The sequence below is a fragment of the Paramacrobiotus metropolitanus genome, unplaced genomic scaffold (assembly GCF_019649055.1).
Source record: "Paramacrobiotus metropolitanus isolate TYO unplaced genomic scaffold, Prichtersi_v1.0 Parri_scaffold0000003, whole genome shotgun sequence".
NCBI lineage: Eukaryota > Metazoa > Tardigrada > Eutardigrada > Parachela > Macrobiotidae > Paramacrobiotus > Paramacrobiotus metropolitanus.
Genome location: NW_026570223.1, coordinates 3,337,366 through 3,353,639, shown reverse-complemented (window position 1 = coordinate 3,353,639; position 16,274 = coordinate 3,337,366). Strand labels below are relative to the sequence as shown.

The following is a 16,274-nucleotide window of genomic DNA, read 5'->3' as shown; positions in this document are numbered from 1 at the left end:
GGACAAACGAAATAACGACATCGTTAGAGTTCGTTTTTGAAATATTTCTCGGGTCTACCTACAAGTTACACCGAAATGCACCAACTGTTAAAATCACTAGGCTGCCCATCAAAATTTTGCCAGAATGAAACCTAATTACAAAGAGAGAAAGCAAAAAAAGTACATAAGCCTGACAATTACAGCACTAACAATATATCTTATATTGGATTCTGTATGAATACACAGTGCATCAGTAGAAAAAAACTCAGTCCCAACTGGATATGACAATTAACATAACAATCAAGAACGATATGACGGATATGCACCGCTTGGCGGCTTATGTAAGAATTTAGGTACAATATTTAGCATGAAAACCGACAATAATCCCCTGATACAGGAGACCTCCGACTACTTCTCTGCATCCTCATCCTCCTCCTTGTGAGTCGGATTACTTTCCACACGCTGGCGGAATTCGTCGTTCAACACGTCGTCCTTAAGGCGTCCCCCGTCATTCTCCGAGACGAAGCGTTTTCGGCCGCGAGCCGGAAACTTTTTGGCCATTTCCGCCGAAATGATCCCATCGTGCTGGCACTGCCCGATAAACTTCTCCGTCGTCGAGTAGGCGGACGGAACATCTAGCACAATATCGGCTAGATCGTCGAAAATACGCTGAAATCCCGTATTCAACTGATCCACAGTCAATATGTTCTCCTGCGCAGCCTCTTTCAACAGCTTAAGAATCAGTTCGAACGCCCGATTCTTTCCGTCCTCCATGACCATCAGAATGGCCTCGTAGACGAATTCATGGTTAAAATGCGGCACCTGCAGTTCCTCCAGGCAGCGCAGTGCCTCGTTCACATCTCCCGAACTCTCCACGTATTCGTGCAGAATTGAGTGCATCTTCTTAATCAGATGCTTCACGGGTCGCGTTCCACCGGAAACACCCCAGACATTGTCCAGACGTACCAGACCGTGCTTGATATTAATCAATACACCAGCCTTCGACAACGTCTTAGCCGTCACGGTCTCCTTGTCCTCGTGCTTCTCCATACGGCTCTCAATGAACTTGGGTGCCAGACAGTCATCTGCAATACACCGGGCGATAAAATTCGCCGTGAAATCCAAAGCTTCGGGGCAGTCGATCACGAGATCCGCCAGCTCGCTTAAAATCTGATCGAACGCCAATTCGTAGTGCTCCTCCGTCAGCCCATGATCGTACAGATCTGCCAACAATGTGGAAGTCATTTCGCGTTCAAAGGCCTTCTTATCCATGGAAATAACCACGGCATAGTAAGCGATCATGTGGATAATAGCTGGCTTAATGGAACGTGATTCCAGAGATCGTATGAACTCGGCACTTTTCCCATGATTATAATATTCATCCAAAATCGGCACTAAAGCTGCCCGCAGTTGCTCCGGCTTTGTAATTTCATCCTGCAATATTATAACCGCAATGAGTCAAATCTCTGTTACTGCATCATTAAAGAGCACATGGGAAGACTTCACAATCTACCGACCACAAATGTTTTTGCTCTGGGCAACTTCGGAACAGCCAACAGCCCTGCGCAATTAACCGGTTTCCTCAAACCCCGTTTTCTACACTTGTTTTCACAACAGTACAAAGGGGTGTGAACAGTCTCCCAAGCATAGTTACAGAAAAACGGCTGTGCCATAATGCCGAAATTTAAACATAAATCAAGACAAACAATCAAATGCACCTGAGTGGCAACCGCGGCGTCGGTTAAATATTTGTTTACCGATGAAATGGGTAATCTAGAAACCAGGTTAAACTTTTTCCGAAGTCTGGCATGCAACCAGAAAACCTTCGTACACTTCTCCGCTCACGGTTGCAAATGATAACAATCTGGCCCGCACCAAAGAGAAAGTGCAGACATTCGACTGCAAAACGCGATGTACCACCGCACTAGGAAAGAAAATTATTCGACAAATAACCTAAAAAAAGGCCGATAGCAATTACCGATACATTTTCCCGGTTAAAGTACGATTTTTATCGGGAAGACGGCATTAACACTCACGTGACATTTGGCGCCCAAAAACGAGGTAAACAAGAATATTAAAAACTGGGTAGTTTTACTCGAGTGTCTGCCAAAAACATAACCGGCAAGTGCTGGCTACCTTTGCGCCCCAACTGCTGTTGAGTCAGGGTCAATACGAGTAGACACGAAACAAATTCCTAAACTCTAGCAAGCGAAACCTAGAGTAACTGTGATACTTCACGTAAATGTTTCATCAATGATAACGTTATAATAAGTCGTTATTAACATTTTAATTTAATTTAAAGCACAACAGTTTTACGTACTGCTAAAAACCCTCAATTTTCCGGCAATGCACCGCTATCCAAAATTCATTGTCGCACGACCAGCAACCAGATATTGCACATTACGCTTTACACAGCATTATGCATGAAATACCATGAAGTACAAAAAGGAACACTTTAAACCGCACAGTGCCGCACAGATTGCGCGACGTCCAGGTGCCAGGTGGTGACTAAAAGTCGCAAGACTTCAGCTATCTTCAAAACGTAACGAACGCACCAGCACATTAAAATCGCAACATGAAATTTCATGGCCGCGAAGTATTGACAACACATTTCCGTGCATTAACAAAAACTGAGCAAACCAGTTTAAGTGTACTTAATCTCACTACACATTAAAAATTATGCACACAAATGACAGATCGCAATGAAAAACTGACACCGCAGCTTGGTCACTTTCAACAAACACAGCAATGTTTGCCAGACCCTGTACTAACTAACATACCCATAGCAGTGTACAGGGAAATGCGCACATCCACACCCGGCAGAATACCAACAATGTTACGCTATTGAAAAGTGAGTATTGACCTTCGCTACAGAGCGCAACAAATAAACTTATCGATTTTTCTAATGTTTTGAAATTCGATTCTGCACATGCTGCACGGAGCAAAAATACGAGTAAAGACGTACCTTTTGCATCTGCATTTTATCATAATCGTCAATGGCATCTCCGGGCTCCTGCTCCATTTCCTCCTCGTAGTCAATCATCTCATCGCCAAGTTTCCCCCAGACACCTTTCCCCCCTGCGCCTCCTTTCTTGGGCAAGCCCCGTCCCAGACCGTTGCGCGGTTTACGGCTGTTCTTCGTGACAGCTGCCTCTTTCTTGGCATTGACAAAGACAGGCTTACTGCCCGGGCGTTCAACACCGGGTGCTGCGACTTTACCGATTAGATGGCGTTTGCCGTGCTTCTGCGGAGTACTTCGCTGCTGTTCGGTCTGCATGGTCTCATCCTGGACAGTCTCCGCTGTTCCCTCGGCAGCAGCAGGCGTCACCGTGGGCGTTACTTCCAGCTGCTGGATGAGCTCGTCCACCTCCACCTCCTCAGCGCTCTTCTGCTTGGAGTAGGTCGTGCGTTTGGAGTTGCCAGCAGTCGTCGACATGGTTCGGCAGCGGGACGTGGATTACTCGGGCAATTTTGCAGACTAACTTGGACACGTTGCACGGAACTGATGGCAGAGCAGTTACTCCAGACAGAGAGCGTGACAGGGGAGCTGTAATGGACTGATAACGGCGAGCTGGGTTCAGGGAAAGCGAATGAATCGTGCTGGAACACTCGTGGATAGAAATGCTGTAACAATGGCTGTGAATTTCAAGGCAAAACAAACGAAAATTCTTGAAATCAGACCGCAAACGCAGCTGACGCATGCACACATAAACAGTACAACACCCTACGTGCAGCAAAGGTGGATACCCACTCTGCTCTGTAAAATGCACATTACGGCATTTTATGTTGCGCTATGGCATGACACATGTTGCAATTTGGGATTTATTCGAAGAAGTTTGTTGCTATTGGAACTATTCCTCGAGGATTTTTAAAGAATCTATGTTAATAATTTTGTGTAAAATTAATCAGTTCACTAAGTTGTAAGCTGCAATTGGAAGTTCCAAGTTTAACTTGTGGTGTGCCTCATTTAAAGGAATCTTCCGTTCGCTGATTTGTTGGGATTTCTCGTGGTGACGAGCTCCTGACGACTACTAGGCTGGTAGCCTAGAGTACTCGTAGCTGTTTAGTGTTTATCCAGAAATTATTGATGTTGACCGTGTCTCTCGTTACGGAAATGTCAGAAGATTTGACTGTTTTCCTTCATAACGAAGTGCTGGACACATTACCGCGTAATATCTGCGTTTCCTGCCAGTATGATCTGGCTGAGAACTCAGTTGGTGGTTTAAAATCTCGTTTTCTGCATCCAGACGTTCAGGTAAGACATCGTCAAATCTGTTACACGCACAGCGTTGGAATCGACAGTTTCTCAAGATCAGGTGTTTTGTCTGTAATGATAACCTTTGCTCGATTTTAGGACTATTTCTATATTACCCAAAGTGGGAAACCCGTGTGCGAAGATGATCCGCTGGTCAACAATACCCAGTATGCGCTACATTTGCGCGTTCTAGGCGGAAAAGGAGGTAAGTCAAAAGTATGTAATAAATAATTTGCAGTTTTCCAATAAATCGGAACTTTCAAATTGTTTCTTGCGACAATTTTCGTGTAATATCTAACTTGATTAGCAGTTTTTTACGATGTAAAGAGTAAGCCCTAACCGAAGTTATTTTTCAGGTTTTGGATCTTTGCTTCGATCCTTCGGTTCACAGATCAGCAAGAACCGCAACCAAGATGCATGTCGAGATCTGAGCGGTCGACGACTGCGGAACGTTAAAGCAGAGCAGAAGTGAGTTTCGTCCAAATCTGTTGCTTGACATGATTTTATGAAATCTGTGGCGAAATCGGAATTGAGATTGGTGTTTCATAAGTTTTGGTACTCATTAATAACAAGAAGCAGGAATTAAAAATAATTCGTTTCAGAGTGAAAGAGATAGTCGAGAAGCAGGCGGAAAAGGAGAAAGATAAGAAACGCAAGAAGGAGGAGAAGATTCAGAAGCTAAAGAGCGCCTTAACGGATAAACCAAAGCATACCTTCCACGATCCAAATTACGAAGCGGAACGCTCGCGCATCCCTGACATGGTGTTTAGTGCCGTGGAAGAAGGTAAACTCATTCTTAAAACATTATGTTTTTTAAAAATACAGTTAATTTTATTGGCACAGTATAACGAATTTTTTAAAAAATGAGTTACCGCTGTACCGGACCAGTTGCGCAATTGGCTTACTGTAATATACGCTAACGTTAACTCGTTTTCGAAGTTCGATGTACTGGTAAATTTTATGTTTACATGTGAAAATCTGCGTTGTTTTTATAATGTTACACCTTGAGTTTTCCTCATGTTTATTCCTGTTTTTATGGATTGCTGCGCTACGATAGATCTGTGTCAGGTGATATTTGATGTGTGCCTTTTACATTAATGTTTTTCAACAGGAAACAAAACCATTGCATCAACATCAGCCGTGGTGGCATCTACGTCTGCCGGTGATACACATATGCAGTCGACGGTAATCGTGGAAGAGCATCATCCTCTGCCCTCGGTACCCGTGGACAAGAAGCGCAAACATGTTGATCCATTGGAAAAGAATATGGGTTCAAAGAAAATGAAAGGCTGGTAAGAACTATTCCATCATTTTTGGCCTTTTGATAGTGTTCGTGAGTGGCTGTAGCCGTGAGTTATTTCATAGGCTTGGAGTGGATGATGAAAGTAGTGACGAAGAGTGAATTCTGAGGAAAAGCAACGCGTCCAGTTATTTAACAGATTGCGATCCCTGGGCAGATGCGCAGCCATATTCCCACATAGAGGTTAATTGGATTTGATGCTATTGATTCTTTCGGTGTTTAGCGTATGGGTGAGTACCATTGCGCTGTTGTTTTGCAAAAACTTGCTGTATACTGTATGTATTCCAACCGGATTGTCTGTTATTTGGGAAAGTTATCTCATCGATTTTTGCTGTATAACAGAATTATGGAAATTGTACGATATGCTTCGAAATGTAAAAATGTAAGTACCTGCTACTATCTGCGAATATTATCTTTGCAAGTGCTTAGAGCGAATAAACTAAAGGAGATATAAGCTATATCCGATCATTTTTGGTTGAGTTGATGTGACATCCTCTGTATTTTGTGAGTAAACATCCCGTTTAGACTGCTGTTAACCATCCTAATTATAGAATAATTTTGACCCAGCTTTATCAATAAACCCGATGACGTAGTTTCAAATAAATTTCGCATCATGTCGGCGTTTTCGAAACGTTTTTCAGGAAAAACGTCCAACAAAGTGGTGCCTTTAGACCTTTTTTGTGAATTTGTTTCTATTTTTGGTAGCGTAATTGCTACATGTATATGACATTTAAGAGGTGGGAGGATCTATTCAAAGGAATCGAGTCGTGGGCCTCGTGGCTATTGCGCTGAAAATTGAAAACTGCGCCGTTTTGCTTCCGCTCCGCATGGTTTTGTTTTTGATCTACGTAGCTTGCTCATGCTGCCTGCATTTCTTACGACTGTTCGGTTCAAATGAAATTGTAAGATCGCATTGGGTACATAATTTTATGCACACAGCTCACTGACGCACCTGAACGGAAGAACACTGCAACCTTTAGATTCTAAATTTAATAACATTATCGTCGCAAGATTCGCAGTAATGGGCATCACGGCATTGTCATTCTTCGTATTTTTTCTATTTCTCTTTAGGGTTTTATGAACAAGAAGGGGATCAGATTTCTTTTGTAACTGGAAACAATCCCCCATGAGAAAGGTTACCAGTAGCATATACCCCGTTAAAAATATGTAAGCATCCGCAGTATGCAGTGGCTTCCGTCACGCGTGCATTTGCAAAAATATGAATATTAATGCAATACTTTCACAGGTTTTTTTCAGTTTCACCGCATGACACATTAGCTGCGTGACGAAAATCCTTGTCGCCCACTGCAATTTTCAAAAATTTAACGATTAGACCGGTCCTGCTGACACTGAAACATAGATATTACGGTCTAAATGTAACAAGTAGATCAGCCTGAATTTCTCTCTTTCGAAAACATTCTCACCGCACCAACTCGAATTAAGAAAAACGAGCTCATGTAATATGGGCGGGGTTGCAGTGAGATCATATCCTTTTTCTTGCTACTACTAGCCGTTACCCTTCGGTTTTTAATGAGCAGCCATGGAGAACAATAGATGAAGATGTGTATATAATTAATTATACTGGGGCCTCCTTTCAAGCGCTCGCGTTCTGTTATACTTGCCTGCTCACCGCGTTTGATGAGCAGAGGCTTGAGGAGTAAACTAAGCTAATTTGCTGCGCGCGCGCGGAAGCAGAGTCATGTTTTAAATGCGGTAAACAGTTTAAGAAAAGTGCTGCCGCTATACAAGACACCGCCCGGCCACCAAACGCAATTGTTAGGTTGGTTAATGCACTTCGTTACACATATTCAAATATCCAATTGCCAACGCCGTGCACACATTGTGGACAATTATCACGGTTCACGGCGCTTATGCGCCGGACTAGCTGGAAAAACCATGTGGATTATAGCATGGGTTGCTCTGGATTTATTTATCACTGTAAGTGGAAGCGAGGTGCTGGATAGCAATTATTTCCCGGTAATAGGTGCCAAATGGTTTCCTTTAAGGAAGTTAATTGTGGGATAAATCTTTGCATTCGGGCTCTCATATTTTTACTTTTTCTGTCTTGTTAAGCGCTAAAAATTGTTACTGCACCTATTAAACAAGAAAGATAATGTGGGAAGATCGAAATACATTGATGTGTAATGCATATAAAAAATATCGTATAAATATGTACAGCTTGAAAAAAAATTATTTGGAATTGGGAGACTCCATTTATTTGAGAATTAGATGTAATAGAATTTTCGATAGTTGAAAATTCCTAAATATATTACGGTAACACGATTATTGATTTTTGGTATATAACCGGCCAGATGTAATTTGCAGCACGCGTTGGCCGACTTGTCACCCCCCGCATCCGACAACAATGCCATATGGGACCGACCCAAGCTCAAATACGACAATTATTCCTTCATGGCATTATTGCCCAATCCCGATATGGTACAGAGCGGAAGTCTATCCGCGTGGAATGCCACATCCTCGATAAATGACTTCGACAACACCATTCCCACGTTCGAATACACCAATACATCCGGTGACCTCGCATCCGCTGCCAGCGGCTACTCCCCCTCAGTGGCACGCGGCTGGGGACCGGAAGGCCGGCAATACCAGGAGGACAGTGGTGGCGGTGGCGGCGACTACTCCAAAGCCTACATGCCGCTGATAACGTATTTTGATGTGAAATGTGATAAACGCGGCATGCATGTCCATATTGAATTCAACAAACCCTTCAACGGGATCATCTTCAGTAAGGGATTCTTCAATTCGCCCGATTGCCGGTATGTGGCGGGGAAGAGTTACGGGCGGATATATGATTTCACTGTCCCCGTGGACTACTGCGGCACAACGGGGGAGGATCACGCCAAGGATTATAAGGATTCCTACTATGAGAATACCATTATTATACAGTTTGATGAGTACATCCAGGAAGTCTGGGATCTGGCCAAGACTATCCGCTGCGAATGGAATGCCTATTATGATAAGTCAGTAGCGGTGCGGCCGTATAATGTCGGCAATTTGGATCCGGTGCTGTACCGGTTCAACGGTGACAATATAGAATCCTGGATACAGATTCAGAAGGGCAAAGGTCCGTGGGCGGAAGAGGTGTATGGGATCGTCAAAGTAGGTAAGTCCCGAGGGGGTGAAGTCAGCGCCCGCCTGATACCTCATATACGGTAAATATTGTAATTACCCTATGACCTTTTATTGCGCAGCAAGGATGTGCACCGGCGTTTGGGTGACCTTTGTCTTTTAGTATTAATTTTATGATTTGCATCTCTTCATTAAATTTTCAAGGAGGAAATTATTAACGTGGTTTTACTTAAGGGCTGGTTGAGACTCGTTTTTGAGGCGTAGCCGCAGAAATTATTTATGATTATACCGCACGCGTCTTTCATAATTTGTTAAACCGTCTGCGTCGATGAAAAATGGGTAATAACTACTGTCTTGTGCAGGCGATCCATTGACGGTGGTTATTGGCATTCGTGATTACGAGGGTAAATTCGATATGTCGGTGAAAGACTGTTTCGCCACGGATGGCTACGGTGGGCGTGTCCAGCTGACCGACTACTACGGTTGCGTAGTGCGCGATAAGATAATGAGTCCTTTCCGTAAAGTGCGAGACTACGGTCAGCAAGCCACCGTGGTAGCCTATGCCTACTTCCAGGCCTTCAAATTCCCCGATCGCTATGAAGTGGGCATTAAATGCAATATTCAGGTGTGCTTGGGCAAATGTCAAGGTGGCTGTCCCGGGGATTATGGTGGTGGCGGCGGCGGTTATGAGAAGCCACGCGGTGATTACCAGAATGAGCCCGGATATGCTGCACCGCCGGATTATGGCGCCGGAGGTTAGTAACATTATATGTTAGGGGTTTATACACCCATCATCCGAGAAATATTAATGCATTTCGTTAAAAGAAACATGACTACGGGGTGACGTATATTACAAAGCTGCGCATAATGCTTCCGGTTAGACGATGTGATTCTCGCAAAATTATTATTGCTCCAGGCGCCTATTCCAGCGTCAATCCCACGGCACAGAGAGTCGATCTGTCGCAATTCGGTCCCGGTCCCTATGTGCCGGATATACCGCCCGCGCCGCCCGGTGCACCACCGTACCAGGGATCCTATGACACCGATCACGTGATCGGAGTGGACACCGCGGTGGCTGCGACATCGGACATTAATAATGTGGATGTACCTAGTAAGAGCAAAGGCCCACCACCACCGCCCGGCGCCGGTCCTGGACCGACTCTGGATCCCTACCGACGAAAGCGTGATGTGGAAAATATCACCAGTGACAATAGCACAACACTGACGGTCGTTGTCACCACTACGACATCCACACTGCCCACGGAATCATCATCATTTGCGGCATCCAGTTCAACCCGGAAAGCGGAGGCGCACTCACGGAAGCCCCACCGCGAAGCCAAAATCGTGCAGGACGATGGCCAGATCAATCTCGATGGGAAGTTTAAGGTGATTGCCTCGCATGACATCCAGTCGGATAATATTAAAACCGGTCCCCAGGAGGTGGCCGCCGCGGCGACCAACGCTATCTGTATCACGGTGGCCAGCTTCACTGCCGGTCTAACCTTGCTAATGGCCATGCTAATTCTCTCCGTTCTGGTAACCGTCTTTGTCTGCTTCCGGTTGCGACGCTATGGGGAAAAGGTCATCGGGTTGGCCGCTCTGCCGGTGCGGCGGGCGGGCGGTGCCAAACGGAATGTGGGTGAATTTATCCAAGCCACCACGTGCTGGTCACCGCCCATTTTAACCGCCCGTCACGAGTGAAGTGATTTGTAAAAATTATAGTAAATATTTTTGAGCTGGACTCAAAAAATCAATGGCATATTTGGGTTTTGTTTAATAAATTGTGCTCCTTTGGTGACTGTAATGCGTGTGTGCGATTTTCACACGGCCTGGCCGGATTAAGGATACATCGTATCGGTTGACAATACAATCGGGACGTGGAATTAGAGCAATTGCAGGAAATCGTCACATGAACTGCAGTCTTCACACATCACATAATATTCATGGCCGATAGCGGCTTGTGAAAAGTGCGCAGCAGATAAATGCCTTCATCCAGGTACACGGTTTTCTGCCCACGCCAGGGTTATGTAAAAAGGGCTTACATGCATATCCGCGAACAACATACCGAAAGGTCAAGGCTCAATAAATAATAGGGGTTTATGCGTGTGATCAATGATAATGTGATTTCTTGCTTCTGTCCAAATTAATTATGCAACACAGCTCCGCTTTATAAGTGTACCGCGTCGTTGCTTACATATTAATCAGGAATTTCGTTCTTTTAAATTCTGTTCTGCTGCATTATAAAATATTAATGCAATTTTGTCGATTTGCCGTTTTATCGTGTTTGGCGCCAGCATAGTACGACTGCTTAGCTATTCCCATAGGTCACCGTCTCGACTCGCTACTTACGCACGTGCCATGAAGCGGAATTTCATATCAAATTCGACAAATAATTATAGAACGGTTTTGACGACAACGGCGTATCCCACTTACCCCATCCTCCTACAGGGTCAATTCAAGTAATTATAATGAATCATCATATATTGGATATATATGGACAGAAAAGCCCGTGCCCAAGCCCAAGAAGTGTCACGATCACAAGTTGATTATAATGAAATAAAAAATTTATTACGTGGAATAGAATAACTGTTTCTTATTATTTACCCGGCCGGTTCTCAGATAACGTTTCTTTCAAAAATTACGAGTAGTTTGTGTTTAATTAAACTGGCCAGCGACTCCATAAGATCTCCCGATTCGCAACGTTCGTTAGTATTTATGGCACTTGTAAGGCTTCTCTCAACTTATATAGACATTTAACGCGTGCGGTTCGCTGTATAATAATACGAGTATAAGATCCCTCTAATATCCGATATAATAATTATTACAGTATATGTGTTTTACATTGCTGATATCAGTGACACAATTTTACAGTATTTTATTGAGTCGTCATAAAAATATCCAGAAATCAAAATAATTCCAGGGACATGTCAAGTAAGAAAGCATGGCAGTAATTAATAAATGGATCATTGAACTGCATTCCGCTTACTGGTTAGATAAAATTTTGAAACATTCAATACCGCATAGATACCAAGTACTGCCTTCGGGAAATAAAGTTAGCTCGCTGTCTGGTGTACAGAGTATTTAAAGAACATCAAAGGTAGTATTGTACTGAATGCAGTCAATAAGATATCCCATAAACAAATCTGTAATGTAATCTTTCTGAGCAGCCGCATTCACTGAAACCTATCATCAGCCATAGGACGCCAAATTGAACCAGACAGAGTTAAACTTGGATAACAGCATTTTCCCACGAAGGACGGAGTGTGAGATGAAAGAACCGCTTTCTGTCATAGTTCAGATGTATTTGAACTTGTATAAGCACGACGGAGTAAAAAAAGGAGAGCAATTTCGTAGTAAAGAGGACAACATTCGCCGACCACTCTTCTCATCACGCTTATGTGCGTATATCCAGACGCTCTCAATCTCCGGTATATAATCCCAGACTCCCAGTTGACCGTCGATAATGATTACCGTTTCGCGACGGGTTTGTAAAAGTGGGAGAACCAGTTGCGGCAGCCACCGCCCCGCGCGTAGATCATATAACTCCCATACACAATGGGATTGATAATCGTACTGAAGCTCATGGTAAAGAGCAGTAATCCCTCGGTGACACCGTCGGTTATCTGTTCGTGGAAGTTCTCCGGTGTCTCCACAAACAGCGACCACACCGTAATAACAGCATACGGTGTGTAGCACAGTACAAAGCCGGCTACAATTAACAGTGACAGTTTAACGGTGCGTGTACGGGTGCGCTGGCGTTTAAGCCGGCTCGAATGGTACAGAATGAGACCGGTACTGAGCCGCATATGGCTCCCGCGTGTCGACTGCTTAAAGGTCACAATGGACAGCGCGATGCCGGTGGCCGAGGTCGTCGCTGTGGGAGCCGCCGGTGAGGGTGCGTTGGGCGTTTCCGGTTCGTAATTAGTACGGATGCTGTCGGCTTCGCTGTCGTGTGTATAGTCGGAAGTGAGGTAGGCGGATGTGAAGCTGCGCTTCATCTTCGGCGCCCTGATGTGGATGGACGTCCGGAGATTCCACAGGATGATGGCATTGACCACGATGATCATCTGCAGTGGAATGACGTACATGGCCAGAACGCCGAATATCACGTAGCCCCGCTCACCGGCCTCCGTGGCGAAGTAGAAAAAGGTGACACACTGCGTGAATTCGGGAACATTGGGATACGATTCCACGTGGTATATTAGTGCCTGCAATACAACAAACTGATGAAGCTGGATGTGTTGTAATATAAAACCGCGATCGCAAACCGACATCGCTATTCTGGTGCTATATGAATACATTTTTCAATGAATATCTTTTTTCCCTGTTTTCTGTCAGCACATTTTACTGTTTTGAATTGCTGCTATTTTGTTTTGTTGTTTTCGAGGCATCATGCCTGTCGGATACAGCCGTAATTTTTAAAATCCCGACAGCTGTCTTAATCAAATTTGATATGATGCCAGATGCACCTACAGAGTGCAAGGGGCCCCTTGAATAATTGATTCACCTCACCACGAGCGCATCTGAAAGGCAGATTTTTCAAAGGGTTAATTGAGTACTGCCGCATTAGTCGAGTGCTTACTAATTGTTTAATTTTACGCAGGCGAGAATTTATAAGCTGATTACATTATACGAGTACATACATTTATCAGAATGATTCAACCAAATTGGAAGATTGCACACCGTAGACCTTGTTACAAAGCTAAAGACTTAATCCCACAATTTGTATCGTCAGAATATCCCCGATTTTGCAAGAGATAGTAAAATAAGTCATTGCATCTTTTACTCTCTCTTAATGTTAAACTGGTGTAAAATCAAAGCCAATTACTTATTTCCGATTGTAGTGGCAGGATCCGATCTATTCCTTCCTGGGAAAACAGGAAGCACATTTATTTTAATGCTGATTTAGCCATCCGTATTCTGCGTCTCTGTGCTCCCGGAAAATCTTTCTGATAGCATTATCTTAATGAAAAACACGTGACCGTTAAACGTTAGGTACATTAGAGCTGGGCGTGCGCAGTATAAAGGTTTAATTAAAAAAGGTTGCCTTTAATGTAAGTTATGTAACACATACGTATGGAATACAGTGCTGTAGAAAGGTGCGGTCACTGTGGTGACAATGCATCAAGTTGATTCTGCCGGCGGTTTCAAAGTTAGTTAGCGGATTGTTCCAACTTCCGATGATACCGGATGTTTGTCTAGCGAATCGGTGAATATACGAATTCATTTAACAGGTGCACCAGTAGTTTTGTTTTCCGGTTGCTACGGCTTGGTACCGGCACGAGTTTGGCTTCGGCTTTCAGCGTTACTGAATATGTAAGAAAGTTTACTTACTCGGTTTTTTTTTCTGAATAAGTGTGAAAGCGATTTGAAAATCGATATCTTGACTAAATATACACTGGAATAACAGCTATGAAATGGTTTACCTTTGCTCTTTAATGTCATCATGCACGGATTATTGAAACTCCTTCCCGTTTTTATGCGAACAGTATTCCTACGGGTGCCGGCTATAATAAGTGATGTGTCTATTCAAAACGATTCTACAAGGGATTAAAATGGGGGACTTCTAGGAGCGTATACCTAAAACAGCTTCTTAGGAATGTCAAGTTGCTTCGTAGTGGAGATTAATATTGCTTATGCATAATGACTTTCTGTAGAGTGCAGACATGACGGGCAGTATATGCTCATATATATAAATCGGATAGGCTTTTACAAAGTTTTATGAAATTATCCGGATGTTAGCGGCGCATATCTCTGCATTAGCAGTGGTTTTTTGACAAGTGCAATTTTAGAGTGATGATGTTTTCAACGAACCACAGATTCCAAATTATGACGTATACAGTGCCGAGCTAATTCACAATCCGTTCCGTGACTTCACTCTCTACTCACTTGGTAGTAACCATTGTGTCAAGTTCACAACTGAAAACGCCAATCTATCAGAATTAAATTCCCTTAGATGAAATGACGTAGTATGGAGCCTGCACGGAATTTGCCCAGATCAGCTATCGTATAATATATCATGCGTTTTTAATTTTCCCATGGCTGTTATTAAACCAGATCTTAATTTTTGTACTTTTTTATTTATCCGTTTATTATATCGTCTAACTGCAATCTGGAAAGCGGCCGGGGAATAGATATCTTATAATTATAATGAACGGATTTTGCAATATACTCGAGTAGGCTAAATGCATATGTGTATTACTGTAAATAAAAAAGGCATTGTCATAATATGAAAATTTAATTACGGGTGTATAGCATTCACCTTAATGAACAATGGTGCGCATGGTGTGACACGTGTAAATGTTTAAGTAAGTAAATTGTCACATCACGCGCCACGCATATTATCAATTTTATTTTATTAAACCACATTGTATCAGGCCGTACATCCTATTGTCTAACACTTACAAATTTGATAACTGCATACCTGTGGTAGGCTGCATACAAATGCCGAAATCCAAACGAACGTTAGAACAATTCTGGCTCGTCGTGGACCATCATTAAGTTTCATAGGAAACCATATTGCGTAGCAGCGATCAATTGACATGCCCACAACAACAAACGTGGCCAAGTATAGTCCGAAGGTTTTCGTAAAGGAAAACAGCCGGCACGCCGCATCACCGGCCGTCCACACCACCGTCATACGCCACCCGATCTCCATCGTAATAGTGAAACAGCACACCAAAAGGTCAGCGATGCACAGATTAAGGAGGAATGGACGTAGGCGCGCTTTACCCTCCGGTGTGCCAATTAGTGAGCGGAGAAAAACTAGATTCCCGCTAAGACCAACCAGAAGAAAAATCCCATAGAACCAGTTGGCCAACGACGAACTGTGATTCTTAACCAGCAGCGTCTGGAAGCTTTCGTTGGATACCGATTCATTTCTGGACAGGTCAGCGTGCAGATCGGCCAAAGCGTCCTCGATTAGAACAGCCATTTTATCCGCTATGGATTATACACGCACTGCCGATCAGGGGATTAAGATGATCCAAGATTTGTTCAACTGATCCCGTTCAAGCTGCATCGCATTCACCCGGTCTGGAGGTGAAATACAAATGCCGGGAAGTAGCGGTGGAAATGTGCAATCTCAGCGCGATTATGTTAGCCGGTATCATTTTATACGGTGCAGTGCATGATTACCGGCTTTAGGCAGGGTGTTCAACACTATAGGGCTGTACGAGCGCTAAACTGCTGGAGCACCTAGCACCGATCAGCTGTGAATTGATTGGTACCTTCCAGACGAACCTGCAACCGGAGCTGTGTATTACCACGGCCTATCCCAACAGCTTCTCTAGACGATCCTTCTCACCGGATCCGCCCCAAATCGACACGCATCGGCGCAATGCTGACGCCTGCAGTATTGTACATGATCAGCTACTTGTACGTTGTATCTGTATTGCAAGGGTCAGAATTTGCGGTTGTCGTGTGTAGACTAATTAATACCGTCATTAATTTGTCATAACGACTATGATGCTGAAGCCGCTTGGGTATACAGAAATTGGTATACTGTACATATACATCGATTAGGCGGAGTGGTGCAGAATTTACGGAGAAACAATGAGAACTAGAATCACATCTAACAGAAATGTTCTGCAGCCCAGGAAGGGATATCATGCGTGGTCATACAAATAATGCATGCATGTTCAGAGGTTA

General features: G+C 43.8%; 4 protein-coding genes across 4 annotated transcripts; 2 read left to right on the top strand and 2 right to left on the bottom strand.

The window, feature by feature from the left end:
* Window positions 1-20: 20 nt before the first annotated feature.
* LOC129594691 (programmed cell death protein 4-like) lies at window positions 21-3,658 on the bottom strand. The gene is made up of 2 exons (XM_055491466.1): window positions 2,945-3,658; window positions 21-1,413 (listed from the first exon to the last, which is right to left on the bottom strand). The coding sequence occupies exons 1-2, from the start codon at window positions 3,413-3,415 to the stop codon at window positions 388-390; spliced, it is 1,497 nt and encodes a 498-aa protein (XP_055347441.1). The 5' UTR covers window positions 3,416-3,658; the 3' UTR covers window positions 21-387.
* Window positions 3,659-3,778: 120 nt separating this feature from the next.
* On the top strand, window positions 3,779-6,059 carry LOC129594700 (splicing regulator SDE2-like). Its single transcript, XM_055491478.1, has 6 exons — window positions 3,779-4,234; window positions 4,334-4,439; window positions 4,591-4,702; window positions 4,837-5,018; window positions 5,346-5,526; window positions 5,600-6,059. Exons 1-6 carry the CDS (start codon window positions 4,067-4,069, stop codon window positions 5,634-5,636), a joined length of 786 nt encoding a protein of 261 aa, XP_055347453.1. The 5' UTR covers window positions 3,779-4,066; the 3' UTR covers window positions 5,637-6,059.
* A 225-nt stretch (window positions 6,060-6,284) lies between these two features.
* On the top strand, window positions 6,285-10,416 carry LOC129595672 (uncharacterized). The gene is made up of 4 exons (XM_055492755.1): window positions 6,285-7,472; window positions 7,860-8,658; window positions 8,987-9,379; window positions 9,541-10,416. Exons 1-4 carry the CDS (start codon window positions 7,323-7,325, stop codon window positions 10,323-10,325), a joined length of 2,127 nt encoding a protein of 708 aa, XP_055348730.1. The 5' UTR covers window positions 6,285-7,322; the 3' UTR covers window positions 10,326-10,416.
* Window positions 10,417-11,484: 1,068 nt separating this feature from the next.
* On the bottom strand, window positions 11,485-15,688 carry LOC129596686 (adipokinetic hormone/corazonin-related peptide receptor variant I-like). The gene is made up of 2 exons (XM_055494024.1): window positions 15,049-15,688; window positions 11,485-12,832 (listed from the first exon to the last, which is right to left on the bottom strand). The coding sequence occupies exons 1-2, from the start codon at window positions 15,556-15,558 to the stop codon at window positions 12,092-12,094; spliced, it is 1,251 nt and encodes a 416-aa protein (XP_055349999.1). The 5' UTR covers window positions 15,559-15,688; the 3' UTR covers window positions 11,485-12,091.
* Between the last annotated feature and the right edge of the window lie 586 nt (window positions 15,689-16,274).